This window comes from Octopus bimaculoides, chromosome 11, assembly GCF_046866305.1.
Source record: "Octopus bimaculoides isolate indiv1 chromosome 11, ASM4686630v1, whole genome shotgun sequence".
Taxonomy (NCBI): domain Eukaryota; kingdom Metazoa; phylum Mollusca; class Cephalopoda; order Octopoda; family Octopodidae; genus Octopus; species Octopus bimaculoides.
The window spans coordinates 80,819,277-80,833,307 of NC_142938.1; the positions used below are offsets into that span (position 1 = coordinate 80,819,277).

A 14,031-nucleotide genomic window follows, 5' to 3' on the forward strand; every position below is an offset into this window, starting at 1 on the left:
CTAGAATCTTGGCTCAAATACTTGTATCAGAGTGGACTCTGCTGAAAGAACCCAAGATGTCAGGAAGTGGTTTTAAACCAGGCAATGGGTTGAGTCTACAATCTAAGCAGGGCACAGCAGGATTTGAACTCAGAACACAAAAGAGCCGGAAGATATGTAACAAGACAGGCAGTCCAACATTCTTACAGAATCACAAATCCACCCACCTTGGATTGGTATTGGTTTTCATTAACCCTGAAAGTATGAAAGGTAAAGGTGACCTTGGCAGGATTTGAACTCTGAGGGTAGACAGTTGGAACAAATACAGCAAAGCAGTCTGTCTGATGCACTAATGAATCATCAGGATTGCCATGTTATGTTGGCAAACAATCTTTACTCCAAAGTAATGTTGCTGAATATCTCTCGTTGTGATATTTAAAAATAGTAATTTTCTAATTTATAGATCAGTGACTAGTTGTCACTTTGGAAACTATATATTTCGAATGAAAATTTGGTAGCGCCACCTCTAGCCAAACAATTATTCTGTGCTGATGAAGAGAAATAACCCAGAAATCATGATACACAGATATTGTTTTGAGCTGAGTGGGGGTGCTAGATTCCCTTCTTCGAAAATATAAAGACACAGATCGTGTTGTATAGCCAGCTGGAGACGATGTCTCCCAGGGCTAAATAACAGCAACATTCATCCTAAACCAGGACTGCCATGTTATGTTGGCTAATAATCTTTACTCCAAAGATTGTTGCTGAATATTTCTCATTGTGAGATTTACAAATAGTAATTTACTAGAATGAGAATGGTTTTTACAGATTCAAAGAATGAAGTAAATGGATTTCCATCCTTTTCAATCCACTGAAAAAAAATCTACTCATTGAATTAAGTTATTAACCTAATTTTTAAGGATGAAATAGATCTTAATATGCTTTGATCTTCATTATATTTGTATTGCAATATAGATGTAATGATTAAAATATGTGTTTCCTTTTTAACCACGAGGCGCAAGAGTGGCTGTGTGGTAAGAAACTTTCTTCCCAACTACAAGGTTTTAGGGTCAGTCCCTCTGCATGGCACCTTGGCGAAGTGTCTTCTACTATAGCTTCGGGCTGACTAAAGCCTTGTGAGTAGATTTGGGAGATGGAAACTGAAAAAAAGCCTGTTGTGTGTGTGCTGGAGCACCGCCTGTAGTCAAGCAAATCGACCCCAAGACTTATTTTTTGTAAGCCTAGTACTTATTCTATTGCTTCCTTTTGCCAAACCGCTAAGTTATGGGGGACGTAAACACACCAGCAATGGTTGTCATACAATGTTGGGAGGACATGTATATATATATATATATATATATATATATATATATATATATATATATATATGTATATATATATGACAGGCTTCTTTCAGTTTCTGTCTACCAAATCTACTCACAAGGTTTTGGTCAGCCTGAGGTGCCACACAGTGGGACTGAACCCGGAACAATGTGGTTGGTGAGCAAGCTACTTACCACACAGCCACTGAAAACTTTTTACAATTGGTGCCCCAGCATGGCCAGAGCCTAATAACTGAAACCATGTGAAAATATTATACTTATAGATCACCTTTAGGTCAGACTTTACTATCAGTTCTCATAATCGGAATTGAGAATAAATAAATAAATAAATAAGAAAACAGCAAACACAACCATGAAGAGAGAGAGAGAGAGAGAGAGAGAGAGAGAGAGAGAGAGAGAGATAGAGAGAGAGTGAGAGATAGAGAGAGAGTGAGAGAGAGAGTGAGAGAGAGCGAAGGACTAATAGCCAAGAACTTGGCTTCTTTTGATTGGTTGTTTAGGAACAAGGTTTGATGTAATCACACCAAGGAATGTATCCAATGTCAGTGGCATATCTGATTGAGAAGCAATAAAGCCACAAACAAGAATTCCTGAACACGATTGAGTTGATAAAAACCGACAAATGCTTGTAATGTTTCCATCCTTCTTCAGATTTTCAGATTATCGTTACATCTCTTAGTCACAGCTTGCGGTGTCTTTATTATTAACCAGTTGATCTCAGTCGTGATACTGGCATCACCTGCCAATTATTGTTGCAAATTACAAAAAAAAAAAAGACAAACAGAAACTGAAAATAGATGGTTACATATCATATATATGTAAATAGATGTTACATGTATTTCCTGATGGAGAAGAATCGTGTTTAGTTCCAAAGAGAGGTGGGAGAATGAGGGCACCTTTCTAATACCAGGGATGATTGGATGCGGAACAACCCTGTGCAGGTGAGGTCATATTTGCACAGAGAATAAAAAAAATAGAGGAATGAATAATAATTTCGTATTTTGGCACAATGCCTGCAATTTTAGGGAGAGGGAGACAGCCAATAATACCAGCTCCAGTACTTGACTGGTACTCTATTTTATTAACCCTGAAAAGAGGAAAGGCAAACCTGCTTTCAGCAGGATTTGAGCTCGGAATGTAAAGGGCCAGAAAAAATGCCCCAAAGCATTTTGTCCCACATGTTAACCGTTCAGCCAGCTCACTGTCCCAATAATAATAACCCTTTCTACTCTAGGCATAAGGCCTGAAATTTTGGTGGAAGAAGGGCAAGTCGATTAAATCGACCCCAGTATTCAACTGGTACTTAAGTTATCAACCCTGAAAGGATGAAAGGCAAAGTCGACCTTGACGGCATTTGAACTCAGAACGTAAAGACAGAGGGAACACTGCTAAGCATTTCGCCCAGTGTGCTAACGATCCAGCCAGCTTGCTGCCTTAATAATAATAATAATAAAGAAGAAGAAGAATCCTTTCTACTGAAGGCAGAAGGCCTGAAATTTGGGGGCAGCAGGGGAGGCTAGCCGATTACATCGAACCCAGTGTTCAACTGGGACTTGTTTCATAAACTCCGAAAGTCCAACATAGCAGAATTTGAACTCAGAACGAAAAGACAAGCGAAGTGCCACTAAGCATTTTGTCCAGCATGCTACCGATTCTGCCAGCTCGCCACATTAATAATAATGATAATAATAATAATAATAATAATAATAATAATCTTTTCTACTATTGGCACAAGGTCAGTAATTTTGAAGGGAAGGATTAAATCAATTACAGTACATGATGGGTAATTGACCCAAGAAAGATACCCCAGTAATTCACCCACCTAATCATCTCAACCCATTACAGAATAAGAAAGAGTTAGCTATAACAAGCAATTCATGAAGTTCAACATGGCTAAATATGGTGAGGTTTGGCTCAAGCAGAGCTCTGTTTGAGCTGAACTACAAAGAAAGGCATTTTAGCAATAAGCACTTCTATCTTTCATGAAACACAGTGTTGGGTCCAGATCTATTGAATCCAAGCAACGATCACTTCAGCCTTTCATTTTAGTAATGAGTGATTCACTCAGCCACAATGGATGCAGGAGTGGCTGTGTGGTAAGTAGCTTGCTTACCAACCACATGGTTCCAGGTTCAGTCCCACTGCGTGGCACCTCAGGCAAACATCTTCTACTATAGCCTCGGGCCAACCAAAGCCTTGTGAGTGGATTTGGTAGATGGAAACTGAAAGAAACCCGTCGTATATATGTATATATATGTATATGTATGTGTATATGTTTGTGTGTCTGTGTTTGTCCCCCAAACATCGTTTGACAACCAATGCTAGTGTGTTTACGTTCTCGTAACTTAATGGTTCGGCAAAAGAAACCAATAGAATAAGTACTAGGCTTACAAAGAATAAGTCCTGGGGTCAATTTGCTCAACTAAAGGTGGTGCTCCAGCATGGCCACAGTCAAATGACTGAGACAAGTAAAAGAGTAAAGTGAACTTGCTCCCTTCCTTATTTTTTTTTTCTTTAGATTTGAGGGAAATTTGGTTGTCATTTCCGGTAAGGTGAGAGATTAGGCAGGTAATTACATTCATAAACCATCTTAAAATATTTGATGTTCATCCAGTTTTTCAAGTCAATAAAACTTGGTATATTTTTATATTGTAGTGCTATTAACTCGTTCACAAATAACAAGTTCCACAATTATAATCAGTAAAAAAAACAAAAACAATCAAGACATGAAGTCATCTGATAATTTATGGCAGGATAAGATGACATTGCCTTGGTCTAGGTTTCATAATATCTCAAGTTCAATTCCTTCCAGGGTTGATCACACAAATATCATGCAAGTGCTGGGATTAATTCAATTATTTCCTCTCCCAAGATTTATGACACAAAGCCAAAGTTAAAAATTCTGACTAAATAATTCATGTTAGATATAATAATTTATTAAATTCAAGTTAAAATCTTGCTTCAGATGATTTAGCTTTTTATCTTTTAAGAATTAAGGTAGTTCCAAGCTCAACCTATTTGACTTGAGCCGACAGCACTAAAATATAACACCAAAGTGACCAAGACCTTTGGTGATATGCCATGCTCGAGAAAAGTCGTCAAGCCAAGTGGAATCATAGTTGTGGCCAATGCCAGTGTCACATAATTGGCACCCATGCTGGTGGCACATAATAAGCACCCTTACGCCCTTGGTGTTAGGAAGGGTATCCAGCCATAGAAACCAAATCAGATTGAAACCTGGTGTATTACTTATAGCTCACCAGTCAAACAGTCTAACCCATGCCAGCATGGAAAGCAGACACTAAATGATGATGTACATCACACACACACACACACACACACACACACACACACACATTGTTATTGATAGAGAGGCACAGTTATGGTTGGGTGGCTAAGAATTTCACTTTTGAACCCAGTGAATAAGAGTTCAGTCTCGTTATGTAAAAACTGTAGGTTGGGATCCTCTATTGGTCAACCCACAGGTCAACCAGTAGACCCTTTGCTTACAATTAATGTTGTTTGTTTCCAGGTCTCTACATAACCATGCCCAGGCTGTACATATGAGAGATTATTACCTTGAATGGAAACAGGTGAGAACTGTGCCAGGAAGAGCATCGGGCCATAGAAAACTCTGCTCCAACATAGTCTCACCTAACCCATGCAGGCATGGAAAGATGGACGTTAAAACAATGATAATGATGATGATGATGATTAATGACTGAGACTGCTGAATGATAGAATCAGTCAGGCACTGAATAAAGTAATTTGTAGTGTTTACTTACAACTCCAGCTCGAATTCCATTGTGGTTAGCTTTGCTTTTCATCCTTCTAAGGTCAATAAAAGAAGTGTCACTCAAGTATAGGAGAGTGGGTGGGGGTGGGGTATGGGGGGTTGATCCCCTCAATGGTTCTGCTCTCCCCAAAATGTGTGCTCATCCACCATTGTAACAAATTATTTATCAACCAGACTTGTTTTCTTCTTTTATGAACATACAAAACACACAATCCAAAGTAAATTTATCCGAGCAAAAACAAATTAATTTGGAGAAGTTAGTAAGCACCTGATCATCATCATTGCCACCACTACAAACACCGCCACCACTACCACCATCACCCTCACCGCTACCACCACCACCATCATCACTGCCACCACCACAACCACCACCATCATCGCTACCACCACCACCACCACCACCACCATCGCTACCACCACCATCGCTACCACCACCACCACCACCACCACCACCACCATCGCTACCACCACCACCATCATTGCTCCCACCGCCATCATCACCACCATCATCACCACTACCACCATCATCATCATTGTTGTTGTTATCATTGTAACATCCACTTTTACATGTTTGCATGAATCAGACAGGATTTGTTGAGTCAGGTCTTTTACAGCCAGATATTCTTCTTGTCCTGCCAAAACCCACTTGTTGCCAAGCAGGTAGTGTTTCCCACGGTTAGACATATTTTCAAAGAAGATTTGAAATGAATGACACTAATTATGATGACATTCATTCACAAGTGTCAAGTGACATCAAGAAAGGGAAGTACAAACACACAAAACACACACACATATCACAGGATTCTTTCAGTTTCTATCTACCAAATCCACTCAGAAGGTTCAGGGCTAGAGTAGAAGAGACTTGCTTAAGGTACCACACAGTGGGAATGAACCTGGAGCCACATGTTTGCCAAGTGAGCCTCTTAACCCTATCATGCTGTGTTCCTGACATAGCAGGAATACCCTAAATGTCAGCTCTACTGGATTCCCATTAAAGCAGTAACGCACAACACACAGAGGGAAACCAAGATAAAATACTCAATTTAGACAACTGACCCCATTGCAGCAGCAGCAGCTTTGTAGTCAGGTGACGTTATGACTCATTGCTTATGGATGGATTCCCTCCCATACTTGTTGCTCACTTTTGGTTTTAATAAGGTAAAAAAGGGATTTTTGCAATGACACAAGTGTGTGATGAACCCAGCACTTCATCTGGTAAAACAAGCCAAGCGTAGACTTTTTACAGTTGCAGAAATTACTGGTGGAAGTGAGGAGGAAAATAGGGATTTGAATGAAGAAATACAGTAGTTGAGGGATTGGCCTATCCTTGTTATTCTCTTGATATTTTGGTGGGAGGGGGGGGGGGTGATTCTGTCAGTTTACCGGCCAAGAACATCTAAGACAGTTAAAAGATATGCCTATTGCTATTATTCTCCTAAATTTTTTTATGATTCTGTTCATTATAGGTGCAGGAGTGGTTGTGTGGTAAGTAGCTTGCTTACCAACCACATGGTTCCAGGTTCATTTCCACTGCGTGGCACCTTGGGCAAGTGCCTTCTACTATAGCCTTGGGCCGACCAAAGTCTTGTGAGTGGATTTGGTAAACGGAAACTGAAAGAAGCCCGTCGTATATATGTATATATATGTGTGTGTGTGTGTGTGTGTCTGTGTTTGACTCCCCAGCATCGCTTGACAACCGATGCTGGTGTGTTTACGTCCCTGTAACTTAGCGGTTAGGCAAAAGAGACCGATAGAATAAGTACTAAGCTTCCAAAGAATAAGTCCTGTGATCGATTTGCTTGACTAAAGGCAGTGCTCCAGCATGGCCACAGTCAAAATGACTGAAACAAGTAAAAGAGTAAAGAGTATTAGTTTGCCTGCAATCGTTACTCTTGACCTGTGTTTGTAACAATTTATGTTTTCTGCCCAGGAGCCTTGGCAAAGGGGAAAAGTTAGATATGTAGGCCGCAGTCTGAGAGGGTTAATCTTGACAATCATGCCTACACCTACAACACAACTGTGCTTGCACCTACAGACAGCCCCTCTACTATGAAGTGGAGGGGCTGTATATACACAAACTTATAGTAAAAAGTGTGGGGGGTATACTTTAGCAGGCTTAGCAGTTTTAAGCTGGGGTTTTATACAAAAATGCAAAGATTAACTGTTCCACAGATTGCCTGAAGGTACATCATAAAAAGCCAGTGAGAAAACTTGCTTTTACAAAATAGGTAACTTTTAACAAAATATTTAATGCATGCATACATTATCTAACACACCTCAAGGCATTTAAATTAGGGAACTTCAACATGGTTGCTTGAACTGATAGAAATAGCAGCCAAATATTGTACTGAATACTTGGTGACATCTTTAAAAAGTGGATAGACATATTTAATAAGGTTTCAAAAAAAAAAAAACAAGAAAAAGAAACCAATAATAAAAGGATGATATGTTTATGGCTCTTTTGTTGAACCACCAAGTTACGAGGAAGTAAACAAACCAACACAAAAGCACACATAAATATACATACAAATAATAGGCTTCTACACAGTTTCCATCTGCTAGATTCACTTCATTGGTCAGCCTGGGGCTATAGTAGAAGACACTTGCCCAAGGTGCTGTGCAGTGGGACTGAACTTGAAACCGTGTGGTTTGCAAAGCCAGCTCCTTAACCACACAGCTGTGCCCTCAAAAATCTACATACATTAAATTCGCCTGTTTTAAAGAAGGATTTTGGAAATATAACCAATGGAGATAATACACGGATCTGACAACTGAAGAGCTGTTACATCAAAATGGTTGGATTCTCTCATTTAACTTTGGTGCTCTTGGAATCGGTAGAAATGGCTGAGTGGTTAAGAAGCTTGCTTCCCAACCATATGGTTTCAGGTTCAGTCATACTCCATGGCACCTCGGCTTCTTTCATAGTCTCAGGCTGACTAAAGTCTTGTGAGTGATTTGATAGACAGAAGCATGTTCGTGTGTATTCGTGTGGCACATGAGACAAGTGTCTTCTACTATAGTCTCAGGCCAGCCAAAGCCTTGTGAGTGGATTTGGTAGACGGAAACTGAAAGAAGCCTCTGTGTGTGTGTGTGTGTGTGTGTGTGTGTGTGTGTGTGTGTGTGTGTGTGTCTTTGTCCCTCATCACTGCTTAACAAATGCTGTTGATGTGTTTACATTTCCCTGACTTAGCAGTCCAGCAAAAGAAACAAATAGAATAAATACAAGGCTTAAAAACAGAAGCCCTGGCAGTGTCTTTCAAATGGAATATGGTAACAACATGGCTAAAGTTGGAGCAGAGAGAGAGGGGGAGGGAGAGAGAGGGAGCTAGAACAATTACGTCCAGGAATTTATTTTGTTCTATGTTGTCAAAGTGCTTCTCAAAAATGAGCAGTTCCATCCCTTGGTGAAAATTGCATATGGCAACTGGGGACAAAGGATGCAGCAAGGAGGGAAACAAAAGCTGCATCTGAACAGATTTGTTATTCCTTGACTTCTGTTTGTGGAAAGCAGTTTTATCCGATGGTTTTAAAAGAAATCTTCTCCTTATTCTGTGAGAAGTGGAGACATCCCAGTGACACATTTTACAAAAGTCAACTTTTCAGATTTTTCTTAATTTTTTTTTGTTCACATATTTCAGGAAATATTGTTTTACAATGCAAAGATCAAATATTTTCAGAAGCAGAAAATATCAATTCTATTTTTTTTTTTTTTTTTTTGGTGGATAATTAACATCATTACAAGAGTGACCATGAAATTTAATTACACAATTAAAGAGTTAAATATTAACTTCAATAAAAATATTAAATTTAATATCAATGATAAACTGCTTGTTATCAACAATCACAACAACAAAACATCAATAATAATAGACTTGAAAATGTGAATAAATAAATAAACAAAACTGAACATATACCAGCTAAGCTTAGCATGGATTAGTGGTTAGGGAGATGGAGTCGTGATCGTAAGATTGGGGTTTCAATTCCTGGACAGGGTGATGCAAAACACTTCATTTCATGTTGCTTCAGTCTACTCAGGAGTAATCCTGTGATGGACTGGTTTCCCATCCAGAGAAACCAGGGCCATACCCCTTACAGAGTAATGGGGACTAACTAACCTAGCCAAGCTTAGAAGTATTTGTTTGCCTTATCAGAGTGGTGCTGGGGTAAGCAGCCATTTACACCAAACTAGAACCTGGAACTAAGTTACGCTGGTCTGATACTATGACTAAGTACATTAAAAATGGGTGGCGGTGCTTTGAATCATAGCAATGAGACATTGAAGAAGTGTTAGTCACAGGAAAAGAATGAGAGTGAAAATAATGGAGGAAGGTTTATTGGGTCATAGCAAGTGGGTGTAGAAAAAGTGTTTATAGAAGAAAAGGAGGAATACTTAAAAAAAGGAAGTTCTGCATTAATGGTTCTGCCAATTTGCCATACAAGACAATAGAAATACATAAAAAATATAAAATCACTTACTGATGTTTTTGGTCATGTACTCTTCTTTACTGCTTTGGTTAGGTGTGACGGATACTTTGCTGTCGGTGGTATCTTCAGTGAAGCCTGTATTAACATATCCGGTGGGGGGCTTTGTCGACACCTGTTTGCTTTCTAATGCTCGCAACCTTTGAGATTCCCGAAGAGATTTCCTCAAGAACTCATTTTCTCGTTCGAGGCGAGCTTCCTCTTCTCTTCTCTTGTTGAGGTATTCTTGGTGCATCTGGGCACGCTGTAGTTCTTCTTGAGTCGGAAGCCGCTGTGGCAAAGTATTGGTATTCTTATAGATAGCTTCATTTGACAAACTCTCCCTTGAGTTACTAGCAGATTGTAGGGGAGAGGATATTTTAGGTTTTGTAGGGGTCGAAGACGGTGGTGGATATCGAGGAGTGGACTTGACAGTGCCAATAAAGCTTTCAGGGCAATCAACTGCCATTTCTCGGTGGGGTCCTCGGTCTTCCATTTCATAGGGATTTTGAAAGGAATCAACATTCACATACTGAGAATTATTTAAAGAATTTAGGCTGCCAGTTTTCTGGGTATAAACAAGGCGTGCCTGTTTGTTGACGTTCTCTATTAAGGGTATTTCACTGCTACCCCTATTACTGGGAATTCCGACTTGCTTTCTCTTTGAGTCTGAATACCCATTCATTTCTTGCTCTTCTGTAAGGGTCATCCCCAATGATTGAGATTTAGCCCCTTCAATATAAGGTTTATCTGAAAGTCTACTGTTTTCTTCGAGAGGCAAAACTCTCTTCCTTTCGTCAGGTAAATTTCCAGGTGTATCAATGTTCTCTTTTTCAGTGTTTTCCTCGTCTGATGAAAGTCTGGTCATATCATTGGAATGGTAATTGCTGTTAGGAAAGGTGTCTGCCAGCTCTGCTAAGTCCCGTTGCACAGAAATGTTATAAGCATCCTCTACAAAATTAATTTCAGGAACTAAAAAAAAAAAGAAAGAAAAAAAATTAATACAAAACATATTTCTAACAAACACAAAATGGTGGGAGGAGGAGGAGGAGGAGGAGGGTGGGTCGAAATATAGTTGATCTGATTCAACTATATTTAGCTAATGCATCCTTTTAGTGACCATCCCCATAGAAGGATGAAAAAATGAAGTTGATCAGGAAGAGATTTAAAACTCAGAATGTAAAAGCTTGTAACCAAATTTTACAAAGTATATTACACAGCGTTAACAACAACAACAACAACAACAACAGTTGTTTCTGATTTAAGTGCAAAGTCAGCAATTTTGAAGAGTGTTAATATCAACCCCAGTACATGACTGGTACCAGGGTCATCTTAGTAGCATTATGGACCCCCAAGGAAAATCAGGGCATTGGGCACTATAGTATCTATTCATTGACAGCAAGATGTGGCACAGAACTGGGCCCCTAGACATGTGAGGTACCCCACCTCCCGAAGCAACTTCCCAATGAGCTCATGCCTTAAGACAGCGCTGACTGGTGCTTTATTTTATCAACTTTGGAGGATTAAATGGTAAAGTTGGCTTTGGTGGGATTTGAACTCAAAATATAAAGAACCGGAACGAATACCGAGGTATTTCCCCAAATGCTGCTCAATCATATGGTTTGGGGTTCAGTCCAAGCACACAGCATCTTGTGCTAGTGTCTTCTACTGTAGTCAGGGCCAACCAAAGTCTTAAGAGTGGATTTGGTAGATGGAAACTGAAAGAAGCTTGCTGTACATATCATAATCATTTTAATGTCCACTTTTCCATACTTGCATGGGTCAAACAGAATACATTGAGGTAGATTTAGCATAGCCCAGTGGTCACCATTGCCAGCCCCTGCTCGTTTCCAAACAACCTAATATTACCCCCCCCCCCCCGAGACCCTTGAACACTAAACTGGCAAAATGGCTGGACAGGTTTTCCATGGAAGATGGAAAATGAACAGCATCACTTGTGTGCTGAAGTTGGTTTACAATTACCAGAGAATGGCCAGAGAAGGATACATGTACACACACACACACTCACACACACACACATTGCTGTGTGGTTCAGAAGTTACTTCCAGCCAGGTGGTTTCAGGTTCAGTCCCACTGTAAGACACCTTGGGCAAATGTCTTCTACTACAGCCCCAGTGTGACAAGATATAAGGGGCAGGAACTAAAAGATGCATGGAGACATAGAAAAACAGATTAGATAGACAGATGGATAGATAGATGGATGGATAGACAGACAGACAAACAGATGTGTGTGGTGAGTTTGGGTCTTAACATTTTGTGTCTGTCATACTAGCCAAGTCATTCATTTCCAATATTCTACAAAAACATGTCTGGCCATGGAGAAATATTACTTTGTTTGGAAACAGGAACATCATCATGCTGTAGAAAATCTTTCTCAATGAATTTCATCAAATCCATGGAAGTACGAAAAAGTGGACATTAAAATGGTGGTGGTGGTGTGTGTGTGTGTGTGTGAGAGGGAGAGAAAGAGAGAGCACATGCATGTCTATGTACATGTTTATATTCTCTGAACATTTAAAACTGAATTTGTATCATAGGACCAGGGGCAATCTCGAGCAGATTGGTACGAAATGGGCCAACTGGACTGATGCACACACACACACACACACACACAATTTCTGTCAACCTGATTTCACTCACAAAACTTGGAGGTGACCTGAAGCTATGGTAAAAGATGTTTTCCCAAGATGCTGCATGCTGTTGGATTGAACCCAAGACCTGATGGTCACAAAGCCAACTACTTAACCGTTCAGCCATGCTGGTTTGCCTGAGCCATAAACAAGCAAAATGAGAAAACCGACAATGACAAATATACACCAAGAATATGAACAAAAACAACAGAAACAACAACAACAACAACAGGAATAGCAAAAACAAAAGTAAAAACTAGAATTAAAACAACAAAAACAACAATTCACATGAGCATATTTGTTGTTGCTGTTGTGAAGCAATTTTACAGGATTGAAAAAAGAAATTTCATAAAATAATTAGAAAAAGAAATTTTAATGTCAAAAAAATAAAGAATAAAAAAAATATTAGCCAAATGTTAAGATATGCCACCAGATCCAATCAATAACAGTAACTAACTTAATAAATAGGCCCTAATAGGCATATTTCTCCTTGAATAACCAAGGTGAAAGTACGTTAATGGAGTGATAGGGATGATGATAACATCAACAATAATGATGATAATAATAGAAAATAGAAAAATATCAGGATGTAAAATATGAAATTCAGAGAATTTGGAATTGCCAAAAGTTGTCATTATCCCAACTGTAATAAGAGCCTTAAGAAGAGTTGCAAGAAGTTGGAATGGTTGTTTCAAGATGTTGGATATGAAGAAGAACCACGTGATTCTATAGAAAGCCTGTTTTTGCTTGGCTCAGCAAGGATTATAATAAGAGAAGTGCTATAGATATCTAGTCATCTGATGCTGGCAGACCAACAATGAAATGCTGAGTGGATGAGATGAATAACGATGACAATAATGATGATGGTTTCTGACTTAGGCACAAAGCCAGCAATTTTTAGCAGGAGTTGGTCAATTTCATGGACCCAAGTATTTGACTGGTACTTTATTTTATCAACTGCAGAGGGGTGAAAGACAACATTGATCTCTGTAGGATTTGAACTTAGTGTATAAAGAGTTAGAATAATAATAATAATTGCCTCAAATTTTGGTAAAAGGCTAGGAATTTTGAGGGAAGGGGGTTAATTGATTTCATCAATCCCAGCATTTGACTTGTACTTTAATTTTATCAACTCTGAAAAGATGAAAACCTGATCCTGGCAGTATTTTGAACAAAGAATGTGAAGAGCCAGAAGAAATGCCACAAAGTACCTTGGCCCAAATATTAATGGTGCTTCCAGCTCAGTGCCTTAATAATAATAATAATAATCCTATTTGACTATAGGCACAAGGCCTTGAAAATTTTTTGCAACACTGGCATCGGCCATGGCCACAATCTCACTTTAGTTGCAGAGTCTTCTCAATCACAGAATAATTATAATAATTATTTCTAGTAAGGTTTGGGGCCTGAAAGTTTGGGAGTGGAAACTAGAGGATTGCATTGACCCAGTATTTCTGTGGTTAGATGCTTTTACTGTCACCAACACTCACCTGTTTCTAAGCAAGATAATATTATACAACTTAAACTGCTGTAATTATCACAGAGTTTAATAAAGCACCTGCCATCATTATTGATGGCTTCGTTATTCTCATCCTCGCAAGGATGAAAGACAAAGTATTGAATTCAAAACAAAGACAGGAAATATCGCTAAGAGTTTTGCCCAGTGTGTTAACAATTCTACCAGCTCACCACCTTGATAATAATAATAATAATAATAATAATAATAATAATAATAATAATAATAATGGTAATGATTTCAAATTTTGGCACAAAGCCAGCATGTTTGAGGGAGGGGTTTTGT

The 14,031-nt window shown here is 39.1% G+C and overlaps 1 protein-coding gene across 4 annotated transcripts in view; it reads right to left on the bottom strand.

Annotated features, from left to right (window-relative positions):
- Positions 1-14,031, bottom strand: part of LOC106868582 (protein PALS1) — a 251,847-nt gene that overhangs the window by 30,830 nt on the left and 206,986 nt on the right. For all 4 annotated transcript variants that reach the window (XM_014913909.3, XM_052971945.2, XM_014913912.3 and 1 more), the window contains one exon: positions 9,595-10,551. In XM_014913909.3, the coding sequence (XP_014769395.2) occupies positions 9,595-10,551 (957 nt within the window). The remainder of the gene's footprint in view (positions 1-9,594; positions 10,552-14,031) is intronic.